Source organism: Gobio gobio (genome assembly GCF_949357685.1).
Source record: "Gobio gobio genome assembly, chromosome: 13".
NCBI lineage: Eukaryota > Metazoa > Chordata > Actinopteri > Cypriniformes > Gobionidae > Gobio > Gobio gobio.
Window position 1 is genome coordinate 41,175,547 of NC_137106.1, and position 16,094 is coordinate 41,191,640.

Sequence of the window (16,094 nt, forward strand, 5' to 3'; positions counted from 1 at the left end):
GGTTCAAATCTTAACGTGCATCTAGATTTCGATAGAATTGATACTTGCATGGTTTCTTTGTGTGGTGTAAAGCAAGATGCGTGCGTTGGCGTTTTTCAGAGTGTTCGCAGTGTCGCGGTGCGCGCCGCCGGCCGTGTCGCAGAGCGTGTCGATCTTCAAAGGAAGCAACCAGCTTGGCTGGGCCGCCCGAACCTGGGGCCGAAGCCCCGCGAGCCACGCTGATGTGACAGGATGAAGATGTGAAGACAAGAGCGATGCGAAGACAAGAGAGAAGAGCCCAAAGTCCTGTCCTGTGGTTTTAAGGCTCATTAACATACGCCCATGTTTCCTGAACTGGCCAATCATAGGTGTGGACTTTAGGCGGGACAAGGTTTTCTTTGTCTCTGTTTAACGACCCACTTTGCTTGTTTTATGATGTGTCAGAGTTAATGCAGTTTTACTGCCAAGTCTGCTAACTGTATTAATCATACATTTCATAATCATATACTGGGCACCACTGATTAAGGCAAAGAAAGAAAAACATTTACATATCAAACATGCTTTGGTTCGAAGGCATACAAGCAGAAATATTCTTTACAGAGCAATTTCAGCATTCAAGATGACTTTAACATCACACAAACACATACATACTTTGTGGTCAACATTCATATAAAAAGGGATCATCATATATATTTCTGGTATGGTTTAATTACAAGTTACATAAGGGGGGGGGGGGGTGATGATGATACATCTTCATGGGGAGGGGGAAGAGAGTTGGGCCTGGACAGATTGGAATCTGTTTGAAGTTCCAAAAGGGCGATAACGATGTGGCCTGCATTACTTCGGCTGGGTCATAAAAGGTGACAGTGAGGCCATTTAACTCAGATTTATTGGAGCCAGGCATTAATTTGTATTCGAAACTTCAAAAGGCTAAAAGCATTCTGAAGCTCAGAGCCGAATCGACTCATCGTGATTTAGTCGAGGCACTACAATATGTATGTACTTCCGTCAACCCCCCCGCCCACGATCTCGCCGCATTCGTGGAGTGAATACTGGTATCCAATGACTCGCCATTCACCATCGGCCCTGCGGAGGAGGATAGTAGTACCAGTCCCACTCCACCACTGCCAGAGACCAGCCATCCACCACCGACCTCGACCGGCACGGGGGAGTTGTCTGTGCCCGCCACAGACAGTGGAGACCGGCCTGCCGCGATCGACGAGCCCGAACATTAAAGGATATTTTTGTGCAGTCTCGGCTATGCCCTTGCTCCTCCCTCCCTTGGCTCCACTGGAAACCTCCGGCCATACGGCTTCTCTGGGCTCCCTCATCTCCGGCTCTGCCTTGGTCAGTTGTCGACCTGCAGCTCCTCCAGGGTCTCCATCAGTGGCTGTTTCGCTGTCGGTTGTCCCCAGGGTGGTTTCCTCCATATCCACTCCATGGATCCTCCCGCCTCCAACTCCGCTGTCTGGCCTCTGGCATATCACCTGGCTTCTCCTGCTCCAGGCTCCCCACTGGCTCCTCCCACCTTCAACTCCCCCATGGACTGGTTTTCTTTGTTTTGGACTTTGTTTTGTTATTTCCTGTTTGTTTCCACGCCCTCCTCCTGAGCGAGGACGCGCCTACTCGGAGAGGGCGTAATGTTACATGTCTAGTCTGATTGTTCTGTTTTCCCGCCACTCCCTCATCATTGTCATTATGAGTTAATTCTGTACAGCTGTGTCTTGTTAATTGTCTTGTTTGCCTCTGTGTATTTACTCCTCTGTGAACCTCCGTCGACATTTCTGTAAACTGGTGTTTTTGGGTGTTCTCCAGTCCAGAGTGGACTCTGCCTCCTGTCCCCAGTCCAGTGAGGACTCCGTCTTCTGTCCCCAGTCCAAAGAGCACTGTGTCCAATGAACTTTATACAAAGTCGGTAGCTCCTCCCAAGAAGATTTTGGGGGGCTATCAGTCCACGGAGGCCGGCGCCACTGTGATCCCCTGTAACACTGGCACTGCCCTGGAGGCTAGCCAGTCGGTAGCGCCTTGATCACCTATCTGTGTCCTCAAGGACTCCAGGGTGCACGCTCCGCCTCCCCGGTTGGACTCCTTCCGGGAGGGGGAGGTAATGTCACATGTCTGTCTTTTCAGTTTAGCTTTCAGTTGTGTTTTGATTCTGTCACGTGTTCCTTTGTCTTAGTTTAACCCTGGAATCTGACCCCTGTCTGTCATCCGATCAGCTAAGGAAAATTCAAGGAGCCATTGTGGGCCATCATGTGGACGAGCTGGTTAATGCCCGTTTCTCCATGGAATCTCGCAGCGTGAGTCACTGAGCTTTCAGACCAGTTTGAAAGAATTCAACGTTTCGACCCAAATCTTGCACTGCCAATGTCAGCCGCCACTAATTCCACTTATGAACCTCAAGTCAACAATCCTTCTGCTTATGCTGGTGAGCCTACCTACTGTTGCTCCTTTATCATTCAATGTGAGGTGGTGCTCTCGCTTCAGCCATGGACCTCTGCAACGGAAAGATCAAAAGTGGCATATCTCATCTCGCTGCTGTCTGATCGGGCTCACGACTGGGAACCGTGCTGCTGTTTGGGAGTCCCAATCCCAATCCCAGAGCTGTTTTGATTTCCAACTCTTCAAAGCCGAAATGATCAAATGGTCAAGGCTGTTGGCGGCTCGTCAACAAGGCAAGAGATTGGTGGCGGATTATGCTATTGAATTTAGAACTCTCTCAGCCACCAGTCAGTGGAAACCCAAGGCGCTGACGGCGCGGTTCCTGGATGGGCTCGTTGATGACATTAAAGATGAGATTTAATCATGTGATCCCCGAGAACATCTGGATGATCTCATTGACATTGCCGTTTGTCTCAATTCCAGAATGGTCGTCGGGTTTGGGGTCAGTTTTCCAGGCATCGGGCAGAACTTTTTGATTTTCCTTCTGCTTCCCGGGTACCTGAAACATTGGATGGTGTAGAGCCCATGCAGGTTGGCAGAATTTGCTTTCTGTTAAGGAAAAACAGCAACACTTTTCTGAGGGACTTTGTCTTTATTGTGGTGTCCATGTAGCCTGGTCCTACCAGACTCGTACATTTAATTTGTACAGAGAGTCTGGCCACTGTTCATTGACAAGCGTTTACTTCCTTGAAGGTGGATTCTCTTTAAAACTTTAAAGTTTAAAACTTTAAACTCTTTAAAGTTTAAAACTATTGGATCTGCCAAGAGCCACTCTGGATCTGCCATAACCAATCGCTAACGTTTGGTCGTGACGTATGTCATGCGCCGTTCGCCTTTATTTCTCACATGGAAGTCCTTAAAAATCAATGTGCAGCCACCTCAGTGATAAAACCTTGTGCATTCGGATTGTGATTTATTCACGGTGGAGGGGAGAGTTTTGTGATCGCGAATGCGCTGCTCACGTGGTCCATAACATGATTGTATACTGTAAATAAAATATATGCTTGGTATGATAAGAATAAAGGCTGCCGTAAATAACGGCCCCATTCAAATGTTTACGTGCTTTTCTTCCTTTTATTTTTTGAGCGTAAAGACATATATTGCTCTTGAAAATACTTGCCAGCATTTAAAGAAATACAAGTCTAGAAATGCATCCAAATTACAGCAAAGTGCAACCTTCAGTGCTCTGCAGTGGTCAAAAAGGATATAAACTGTGAATTTTGAAGTGATATATTCTTGAAAACTCAGAGATGTGGATTCGGACAGCAATTAAATTACCACACAACCTTGGTGTTGGTCAAAAACAGTAGGTAATTCGGCCAGGGATTTTTACGCCGGTGGTGGGAGATGGACGGCAATAAAATCACTGACTAGCCCCTGTAAATGATGACAATACCTTCCGACCACACGCAAAACAATTACCGGGGCTTCAGCCAACTCCTTCACCACTAACAGAGCGAGCTGAAAAATCAAACTTTTCCGGGCACACAACATCATGGCCACCAAAAAAACTCAGCAAATGTTGTTCTTGCTCCGGCTTTAACTTCTGGATATTCGGCAGCAGTGCCACAACGGAATGAATGGCTTCACTCGCATCTTTTCTCCTCCGCCATTACTGAACTACAACTCAAACTAGCGTACAATTCCTGTCATGTATCACAATCCGGGGGCAGTCTTTAGTGTGTCCTGAGCTGCATCTCTTCCCAGGCACTTCTCCACCTCATGGTCGTTTTTTCTCCTTGTCAGCTCCTGAGCGGGCGTCCATGGATAAATATCAGTCTCTGGTCCATCTGGCATGTCAGACGAGTGTTCCAGCAGCTGCTAGAGAGTCAGTTGTTTGTTAAAGCTGAGAAGTGTACTTTACATGCCCAGTCGGTCTCATTCTTGGGTTCCATCATTTTGGTGGAGGGGATTCGCATTCGCTGGTGTCTGACTCCAGAAATAGTTTAAAACAGTTAATGGGTTTCACTAATTTCTATCGGCAATTCATCAGGAACTTCAGTCAGGTGGCAGCCCCTCTGACTGCCTTGACCTCCACCAAGGCTCCAGTTTCAGAGTCTGTTCCAGTGAGTGAAATCCCAGAGTTCGTTCCAGTGAGTGAAATTTCCGGTTCTGTTCCAGAGACTGAAATTCCTGGGTCTGTTCTAGAGACTGAAATTCCAGAGTCTGTTCCAGAAAGTGATATTTCAGAAACCTTTTCAGAGAGTGAACTTCCAAGTCTGTTCTTCTTGTTAGCTCTGGCAAGATCAAAGAGGTGATTTATTTAATTGTATGTAGCTGCTACTATGTGTATCTGGACCACACACACATCTCTTCTGACATATGCCCCAGAGCTCATCCATGAGCTCGTTCCAGTGTTGGCTCCAGCCCCTGAGGCATGGTAACGCCCAGCCACAGTGGTGTGGTAACGTGGTTGTATATTGTTCTGTTTGTTGGTTCGATTATTAGATTAAAGATCTGTTTGAGTATCTCCTCACAAAAGAATGAAAGATTGTGTATGTATATATACACACACACACACAGTGCAAATCCTGTGAACAGGGTAACACACATCTTGTCTTGCTTATCTGATAAGCAGAAGATCATATAATCCTAAATGTAGCATTTCCAAAAAGCAAACATTTTCAAACATTAACAAGTTTAATACATCGCTGGATACACTCAAGCCACACAGCCAATAGTCGTTGTTGCTCATGCCACCTCAAATGGCCAATTCACATTGAAAATTAATTAATAATTTGTTTTGTTTTTGCAGTTTGCTTTCTTGTATGTGCCCTTTAGTGTTTTACAATGGGATGCATGAGTATTATTCCTGTTTTGTAGGTTGGAAGAGCAGGTAAATGTGTATCTGGAGGACCCTGACTGTGAAGTAACATTAGTCCTGGGGCCTGATATGAGAAAAATCAATTGTTGTTTCTCTCTGCTAAAGGTACGAGCTCTTTCTAATTATTATTTGTGTCTGTGTGTTTCCTCCCTAGTCTTGCAGTCTTCCAGTCTTTCCTCTACATTATTATTTAATGTTCCGCCATGTTTTATACAAAAATGAACGTGAAGTACTTACATGTTCTGAAAATTAAGTTGGTATTTATCCATCTTTATGAATTCTACTCGCTGTGTAAGGTTGTCCACAATCAAGTTATTTTTGTCATTTATCCAAACAAGCAGCTCATTTGCATTTAAAGAGACACACATGAAAACAGTGTGTTTTTGCTTCCACCCAAATAGGGGCTTTCAAAACATCCTATAATAAATAGGTTTAATAAAGAGCTGAAACTTCACAAACTTCAAAGAGCTGAAACTTGGTGACACCTGAGACTTATATTACATCTTGTGAAAAAGGCATTATAGGACCCCTTTAATTATTGTCTGTCAAGTCAGCAACACAGAACGCGTTTTTGCAGCAAGAGGCTCCTTTTTTGAATAGATTTCTGTTGGCAGAGAGCGTTTTGCGCGCTACTTAAGCGCCCCGGGCGCCTCCCGTTTTAACCGCCTGCTGCGCCTCGCGTTTTAGAAGGAGCGCTCTGAGCGCCTGAAGTTGAAAAAAAATAAATTAATCAACTCGGAGCGGAAAAGCGGCCGACGTCATCGCGTTTTTTCCTATTGTCCAATCAAATGAATGGAGAGGCGGGTCTTCCGTTGTAGCGACCGTTACCTTGATCAGACTGACAGGACAGCTGATTCGGGGGTTTCCTGGCAACATAAAAAAAAATGCAGTCCACAGCTATTTTCTAAACGAAAAAAGGTCAACCAAAAAAGGCAGTGCGGTGCGCTTCGTGTTTTCGAACCTGAAAAACGTGTTCTGTATGATCGGGGCCTAAGGGCTTCTAGGAGCTTCTCAACTTGTTTCTTTGTTTCTTGCTCCACTTTGTTGGGCACTTTGAGTTTGTCTTATGCTTTCGCTTTGAGGTTGTCTGTGCAGTGTTGAGTGTGCATCAGCTCTCTCATGAACTCGGTGGTCTGATACTTGAAGTTGTCCTGGACTTTCACTTCCAGCTTGTCTATGCGGTTCTGGGTAGCTCCTCTTATAGGGGGGTGATGTGTTTGTCGCTTAGTTTCAGCTGGGCTCTGAAGGCATGGCTTAGAGAGCTGGTGATCTTGACGTGGTTGTGGTTCTGGATTGAATCGTGTGTCAGGAATCTTATCAGAATTATGATTATTATTAAAAATAATATTTGGGGTGAGACAGTCTGTAATGCCTCTAAGCCAGTTGTCCACACCTTCCCTTTGGGCAGTGGGGTTAGTCATCTGCGACATGTTGGTATGCTGGGGAGAAGAGACTGACACAGATCTGTGTGGGGTATAAGCCTATTCATAAGCACATAACACTTCTCTTTTAATACAAAGAAGACTAGAGATGTTCCGATACCCTTTTTCCCTTCCCGATACCAATTCCGATACCTGGGTTCAGGGTATCGGCCGATACAGAGTACTGATCCGATACCTGGGTGTGTATCTGTATATAGAGCTATATATACTACTACTAGCCCTGTATGAATTGCTAGAACTATTTTATGGTGTGCTTCAGACTTATCCCTTAATAAAACATGAACAAATACATGGTGAACTACTGTATTTATTACAGTATTTTTAAAAACTGACATGCATTTGACAGTAATATTATTTATTTTTCTTAAGCGAAAAAGAACTTCAAATGCAGCCACAAATCTAACACTGCAAACTGAAAAAGGTATTTTAGTTTTACAATATAACTATAAAAAAACAGCGCAACAAATAAATCTAGGAAATATAAAAAAATATATATTAATCAGAAAATAATCTCTTTACAACAAAACAAGTGAATAATAAGCAACCATCTAGGCATTATTATTATTAGTAGAGACGTATTATTATTACTACATAGAGACGTAGCTAAATCTACTGTACAACAATAGCCTAATATATTCTGTCAATTTAAAAAAATTTAAACAACTTTTATTTTGACGGGTTGCCGTGAAGATATTTGAGTGTCTGTGTTCCTCATATGATAGTTTTCACAAATGAAACGGTAAATTCTCATGAAGTGACAGTTTATGCGTTTGTGTCCTCATATAGTGACCATAGACTGTAAAAAAAAAAAATGGACGTAGAAAAACTTGGGGAGGTTGCCGCTTGATAGTGACACACGGCAGAGATTACAAAGACAGCGAACGAGTGTCATGCGCGTGTGTGTGGATGGCGGGCGCAATACTGCTAAACATTTCTTCTCTGCAAAATCTTTTTATCAAACAAACACAATGATTCATCCCTCATGATTGTGATTGGAATTATATTTTTTTATTAACGTTACTTGGCCCGCCCGATTGATGAATATAACCGCTAACCGCACACACATGCTCAAATATCGAATCAAGAGAGTGAACAACGCACATCAAGACAGTAATGAACCAACAACACCACAAATAAAGTATTCACCAGCCTGTGACAGCGTGCTAAGGTATGTTCTGTTAGACACGAACACATCATTTATAGATATCAAACGATCTGTAACAATGCAATACTATCACATATAAAAAAAAACTTTTTTTTTACTCACATTAGTGTGTTGCTTCATTTCTGTCAGGTCCATTAAGTCAAGAACACACATGACAATAAAAATGATTTAGACATTTTTATTGAATTGCAATCAGTTGATGAATTCTGAATTAAATTTGTTTTTGGCGGTATGGCTCTGTTCAGGGAGTCCTCTGACCTTTCATGAGCACCATGAAATAGCAGAGAGTCAGAGGACAGCAGGAGCATCAGGGAACGCTTACCAGTTTAGGACTGGGAGAGCTTAACTATTCCCCCTATGAACAGAGCAGCAACGATGACATAAACAAATGCCACGTTATACACGACAGGAGGAGGTGGGGAGGTGGCGGGTTGCAAAGCAGCGAGCAGCTAGTAGTAAGAGCGAACTTGATCTGCTTTAAATAGGCGCCCTGCTTTTAGCGTAGCCATTAGTAACGAGGGGAGTTGAAACAGCTGATGCAAATCAGCTGATGAGACAGTGTTGTTACCAATAGCGTTAGCAGCGTCTTGACTACTAGGCCTGCCAGAACTGAGTCTGACGCTCAATTTCTGTCAGGTCCATTAAGTCAAGAACACACATGACAATAAAAATGATTTAGAAATTTTTATTGAATTGCAATCAGTTGATGAATTCTGAATTAAATTTGTTTTTGGCGGTATGGCTCTGTTCAGGGAGTCCTCTGACCTTTCATAAGCACCATGAAATAGCAGAGAATCAGAGGACAGCAGCAGCATCAGGGAACGCTTACCAGTTTAGGACTGGGAGAACTTAACTATTCCCCCCAAACAAACCATACCTGGCAATCTTCTTGAGAATGACACAAGAGGATGGTGTAGAAAAATGCTTCTGAATTTTATGAATGAATTACTAATTGGTGCAATATGGTTCTGTTCGAATGAGTCTCCTGACCATTCATGAGACCATGAATTAGCAGTGAGTCAGGGGACAGCAGCATTAGGGAACGCTCACACAGTTTAGGAGTGGGAGAGCTTAACCCTTTGACACGTACGATCACACCCGTGTGATCAAGCTTGGCTGGTCCCTGGAGCGTACGATCACACTGGTGTGATTAGAACGCTCATGATCAACTGCCAAATTCAAAATTTCAAATCTGCTTTAGCGCGCTGACTGGCGCTGAGCCAAAGACTGAGTGAGTGAGAGACTGACAGAGCTCGGTGTCTTTTAATGTTTATTTTAGGTTTCATACACTTCAAATTACATTACACAACCACAAAATATCAGCAAAAACTAAATATAGTTTGTAATTGCATACTACTATATATATAACAGCAAGATATCAGTGTTGTAAACATATAATGGCCCGTGATAACATTACCGATCAAATAACACAATCATTTTCTACCCTTTGACGTGTGCGATCAGTCTAGGCTGTTCCCTCACGTAATGTCACATATATCAGGAGAAGTGGGTGATCTTGTGTGTAAATCCAGCAGGCTTCGGCTCCCTGGTACTGTTGTAAACACATAATGGCGGCGCCCCGCCCACAGCTCGTGATAACATTACCGATCAAATAACACAATAATTTTCTACCCTTTGACGTGTGCGATCAGTCTAGGCTGTTCCCTCACGTAATGTCACATATATCAGGAGAAGTGGGTGATCTTGTGTGTAAATCCAGCAGGCTTGGGCTCCCTGGTACTGTTGTAAACACATAATCGCGGCACGAGCGCTCATAAGTCATGACGTTAGCTCGCTATAACATTACAGATCAAACAAGACGATCATTTTCTACCCTTTGACGTGTACGATCAGTCTAGGCTGTTCCCTCACGTAATGTCACATATATCAGGAGAAGTGGGTGATCTTGTGTGTAAATCCAGCAGGCTTCGGCTTCCTGGTACTGTTGTAAACACATAATGGCGGCGCCCCGCCCACAGCTCGTGATAACTTACAGATCAACTAACATATATATTTTTAATAAGTATATAAACCATAAGGAGTTCACTTGCATGCATTTAATTTAGTTAACAAGTTTGAAAATATTTTGTATAAAAATAAAACATTTTAACAGTCATGCATTGCAAGCATTTTTTCCCGCTGACAAGTTGTCACTGTTGACGTCACTGTTACCTCACACTCGCGTTGGTACCAGTTTCAGACACAATTTTAATACAATTTACCAGATTCTAACTACTTCAGAGAAAATGGCAGAAAATGTATTTAAAAGAAGACAACTGACAAGTGAGGAAATAGAGGAGATTTTTTTTAATTCTGATGAGGAGAATTTTGACAGTGAGGCAGAGAGTGACAGTGATGAAGACCTTCCCCCGAACCTTGAAGCTCTTGATAACACTGAGGGTGAAGATGAGACTTCTTCCACAACGCCAGGACATATTTTACCTTCAGCAGCTGAGGTAAACTCGTCATCCTGGAAGGTAACCAACCTTTTTAATCCTCCTGGCCCAGGCATTTTTGACGACCAACAGTGTGGTGTGCAAAATCCACCAGAATCCCCCAGTGAGGTCAATTGTTTTAAATTGTTCTTCACTGAAGAAGTTGTCGGAGAAATTGTGGAGGAAACAAACCGCTATGCCTCTGACTTGAAAGAAAAAGAAGTGAGGGGAAAAATGGATAAATGGGTTCCAACAAATATCCCTGAAATGTACACATTTTTAGTGGCAGTTCTCCTAATGGGGGTGATCAAAAAGCCATCTTTTCGGGATTACTGGAGCACAGACCCCATGCTCTTGACACCATTTTTTGGGTCTTTGTTTTCACAGGACCGCTTCCTTCTGCTCCTCCGCTGTCTTCACTTTGCGAACAATGCAACAGCAGTTCTCAATGACCCACTGAAAAAAATCAGAAATATTTTTACTACTCTCACCTCCTCCTTTCGTCGCATTTTTGTGCCATACAGGGATCTGTGTGTTGATGAATCTCTGATGAAGTGGAAAGGCAGGCTAGCATTTCGTCAGTACATTCCATCTAAACGGCACAGATTTGGGGTCAAGTTTTTTGTTTTGTGTGATGTGCTCACTGGCTATGTGCAGGACATGATCATTTACTCCGGATCTAACAGTGACATACAGCACTACCAAGGACTTGGGATTTCTGGGTCTGTTGTAATGACACTACTGGCACCTTACCTCAGAAAGGGTCGTATCCTTTACGTGGATAACTGGTACAGTAGTCCCACACTTTTCCAGCACCTCTTGTCTCTTGACACTGGAGCTTGTGGGACGGTGCGTGCAAACCGGAAAGGGATGCCAACATTCCCCTGCAAGATGACAAAGGGTGAGGTGGAATGTAAGGAAAATGGATCGCAGTTGGCAGTCAAATGGCATGATAAAAGAGATGTGCATGTCCTTACCACAGTCCACCCAACTGGTATGGCAGCCACAGGGAAGCTGGATCACATCACTGGGCAAGCAAAGATGAAGCCAGTCTGTGTGCTGGAGTACAATAAAAAGATGGGGGCAGTTGACAAAGCAGACATGATGACTGGTTTTCTTGAGTGCACCAGAAAGTCTACCAAGTGGTACAAGAAGGTCTTCTTTCACCTGTTAGACACGGTTTTACTTAACAGCCACATCGTCTACAGGCAAATAACTGGTAAGATATTTCTATAAATCAAATAATATAAACAAGATAAAAAGTGATTACATTTTCAATTAATGTAAACATAAGTGTTATAAAGGGTATGCATGGATGATTTGGTATGCACCTCGGTTTTGAAGTCACGGTTCGGTACAGCAGGGGAGAGAAAACTACATTTAAAATAGCTTCTTTTTTAATCAAACAGTGGTTTACTGAACAAATTGTGTCAGTCCTTAAATTAATTAAATTATAACTAAAAGATTTTAAAAAAAAATTCTCTTCCAATGCAATTTTTATTATTTGCTAATAAGTTATACCACACTCAGATAGGCATACATTATGCATGTTACTGGCCATTGTTTTAATCTACTCGCATCAAATTCAAAATACATTTTTATGGCCGTACAAGATATTATTCAGCACCGTGATGAACATCGCAATGCCGGGTTTGCCTACGCTGTCTTCACGTTGTTCTCGCGTCTGGATGAAGATGAGGAGCAGAGACTGCACAGCGAGTTGTGTCGACAGTGTTTAGTGATTTGGAGAAGAGAAAACTTCAGAATAATGTCACGGAGTTCATTCATGGTTAAATTGTGTGAACAACGCACAGCATCCGTATACATCCACGCACATGCACACTTTGGTCAGAGCGGCAATATTGCGATTAAGGTGTTTACTTGCCTTTTTAATGCGATTAAAATTGGCGTACGTGTGTTCATGTGATTATGAGCTCAATCACATTTTAATCGAATTCACTCCAGCTGACAGTGATGTCACATGCATACCCTCTATTAACAAATTTACAATAATAAAGAGACCACACTGTCACATACAATTCTATTCTCTTCCTTACGCCCTATTGATGTGTTCTACTGTGAGTAGGAAAGGAAATCACCTCCCTGCAGTTCAGGACTAACCTGATGAGAGGGCTGCTGGAGGAGTACAGCACACCGAGGTGTCCAGCCAAAGGAGGGCGACCTGCCTTAGACACTCCTCTGCGCCTTACAGCCAGGCATTTTCTGTCTGAAGTCCCTCAGACCACTTCCCAGGGCAGCAGGACCAGGCGGCACTGCAAGGTCTGCCTCTCCAGCACACGGAAGAGCAAGCAGAGGCGTCTCACCAAGCACATGTGTGTGCCGTGCAACACTCCCTTGTGTGCGGTCCCTTGCTTTGAGGAGTACCACACACTGAAGAAATATTAAATGTGTATAAAGTCAGAGTTTATTTATTTATTTACGTTTATTAATTGTAATTATATTTGTAATTTATTTAGTATAAACATATGTATATAGTTTGTTTTAAAGATTTTTTTTTACCAGAGTATATTTATTGTTTTGTTTATAATACTATTTTGATTGTTGTTCATTGTAATCATATTTATAATTTTATTAGAAAGTGTGTATATATATGTATAATAGTTTAAACAAAAAACATTTAGCTTAAATTGAAGATTTAATAAAACATGAATGAAATGTGTAAATTTTGCAATTTCTTTTTAACAAATGACATGCGTTTGAATTATACTAAACTTATACAACACATTTCTCACTAGTAAAGCAGAGAAAAGGTACATGGTATTTGACATCTTGTAAACTATATATATATGCAAGCTAATAGTGAGGCGTGACCATATAGCTTTTCTCTGCTTTGCTAGTGAGATATAAAACTCAGTAACAATATTAACACTAAAACATAAATAATATATAATTTATTCATGTTACGTATCAAGTCAACTGAACCCTAATAACTTTACCGAATGCACGGAGCATATTTGCAATGTGCAAAACGACAAACATGACATTTGAACGTCCACATTATTGAGTACTGTTCGTTTTACAAGAGAATTTTTAAAACATCTTTATTCATATTTATTGCATGCTTGTAAATAATTATATGTGCTCCAAAATAGGAAATGAAAACTAAAATATACTCACCAATTGTCACGCGGATGTTGTGAGGGAGATGCAAAATGCCGTGTGCAAGCGAAATTCAAAGCAGTGGGAAAAAATAGCAACATAAACATGTCAACCATAGTGTGTACACGCTAACAAATAATGTGAGAGGTTTTGAATTAAAAAAAATAAAGCAAAACATTCATAGAGTGCTCACCTGCACGCGGTCATCCACCATGAGCGCCATTGTGACTGCAAAAACTCACGTGTCAAGGTTGATGTGTTACCATGGAAATTAGAACGCATGTCATTGCATAATAACGGTCGCAAAAAAAAACTCACGCCAGGCTGCCAGTCTGAATATTTAGAACGTACGTGCGAAAGGGTTAACTATTCCCCCCAAACAAACCATACCTGGCAAACCTCTTGAGAAAACAAGAGGATGAAATTAGACAATTAAAATGCTTAGACGTCTTATGAATGAATTACAAATTAGTGCAACATGGTTTTGTTCAGAGGAGTCTCCTGACCTTTCATGAGCACCATGAAATAGCAGAGAGTCAGGGGACAGAAGCAGCATTAGTGGACGCTCACGTGAATTAGGACTAGGGGAGCTTAACTATTCCCCCCAAACAAACCACACCTGGCAATCCTCTTGAGAATAAAACAAGAGGATGAAATTAGACAATTAAAATGCTTAGACGTCTTATGAATGAATTACAAATTAGTGCAATATGGTTTTGTTCAGATGAGTCTCCTGACCTTTCATGAGCACCATGAAATAGCAGAGAGTCAGGGGACAGCAGCAGCGTTAGTGGACGCTCATATGAATTAGGACTAGGGGAGCTGAACTACCCCCCCCCCCCCCCCCCCAAACCATACCAGGCAATCCTCCCTGGCTCTTTCAGCTAATTGAAGAGACAGCAGAGGATAAAAAGCTATTTCATCTAGCACGAGGATGTAGCTACAGTTATTGATACGAGTAAATAAATAGTAAATCGGTGATATGGCTCTATTCTAAATTCCCCTTCATTATCATGGGGAGCTCCACGAAATCCAAAACAGGGAACAGCAGCAGCTTCTAGGGGCAATCATCCTATTTTATAGACTGGAGAGTAGCATAAATCCCCCCAATAGACCATAACCAGGCAATCCTCCCAGGCTCTTCCTTCTAAATCGAAGAGCCACGGAGGATCCAAAAGAGTGTTTCGAGAGAAGGCAATCGAACTGAATTTAATTGTAAAGATCCAATCGATCTACGTGAAGCTAGCATGATGAATGTAACCAGCTAATTGATAGAAGTAATTTATATACGTCGACAGCTACTGAAGCTATAATATTAAATTTCCCATGCAACGATCAGAGAGCAGCACTCATAGCTTTTCTAATGGATGGCTCGAGCATCGGGCCAGATAAAACGTTCATAAGCAGCTGAAGACAATCTCATGAATGGCCTTCAAATGTAGAGACAAGAGTGGAGGAAGCTGCAGTTGTAGCAGCCATAATGCACAGAGAATGAGCCGTATAACGCTCTGAGGGAAGTTTGCGGTATGCATAGCAGCGGAGACAGGGGGCAAGCCAGGCTCTGGACACAAGCTTTCCGTACTCCAAGGCAAATAATGGATCCTGCTGACCAGCTTGTGGATGACTCCTCAGGTAGGCTAACATAGATGACATAAAAGCAAATTCAGATTCAGAGATAAAACGCCATTCATCCCCTTTCCTATCAGTTTAGTGTGCTTAGAATTATGCTGAAGTGCTAGGAACAAATTGATACATAAGAAATGTGAGGTCATGTGACCGCAAGTAAAACGTATCTTAGCAATATATCAGGATAAGGCCCAAAACACCTCTATCAGCTTTAATAATATCAAATTCCCATAGTGCCTATAGCTTTAAGAAAAGCATATTCCCAATAGTGCCTATAGCTTTAAGAAAACGCATATTTCCAAATTTCCAATAGCGACTTTAGCTTGAAGAAAGATTTTCTGAAAGAATCTTTAAACAATTCTGAAAAGTAACTTCTAACTCTAAAGTTCGTTATAACTTAACATCAAGTGTGTTTCTAATAGCACCTACAGCTTTTAAAACAAGCATGTTTCCAAACTCTACTATAGCTTACGATATCACTTTAAGACAAGCACATTTCCAACATCTATAGCTTAAGAAAAAGTAGTTTTCCAGTAGCTATATTGCTTTAAGCCAAGCATGCATCAGACACTATAGCTTTAACAACAAGCGATTTCCAATATTTATTATAGCTTTAAACAAGCATGTTCCCGATATCAACTATTAATTAAACGACAAGCACTTCCAATATTAATTATAGCTTTAAAAACGAGCACTTCCAATATTAGTTATAGCTTTAATATTGATTATAGTTTTAAGAACACGCGATTTTCAATATTACTATAGCTTTAAGAACAAGCCTTTCAATTTTAATTAGAACTTAAGAACTAGCACTTCCAATAGTAGCTATAGCTTTAAGAACCAGCGCTTCCAATATTAATTATAGCTTTAATAAAAAGCACTTTCGATATTTAGGGTTGCCACCCGTCCCGTAAAATACGGAATCGTCCCGTATTTACAAGCAAAATGACGCGTTCCGTATCAAACCAATACGGGACGCGATTTGTTCCGTATTTACATAGGTCCACACATAGTTTAATAAACACACAAGGACTTTGCAGTGTGGAGAATACTGATAGCAA

General features: G+C 41.9%; 1 protein-coding gene across 1 annotated transcript in view; it reads left to right on the forward strand.

Annotated features, from left to right (window-relative positions):
- The window catches only part of kif6 (kinesin family member 6), a gene marked incomplete at both ends in the record, with an annotated part of 167,374 nt that overhangs the window by 54,275 nt on the left and 97,005 nt on the right, over window positions 1-16,094 (forward strand). Inside the window, one exon of the mRNA XM_079833947.1 lies at window positions 5,245-5,350. Within this exon, the coding sequence (XP_079690073.1) occupies window positions 5,245-5,350 (106 nt within the window). The remainder of the gene's footprint in view (window positions 1-5,244; window positions 5,351-16,094) is intronic.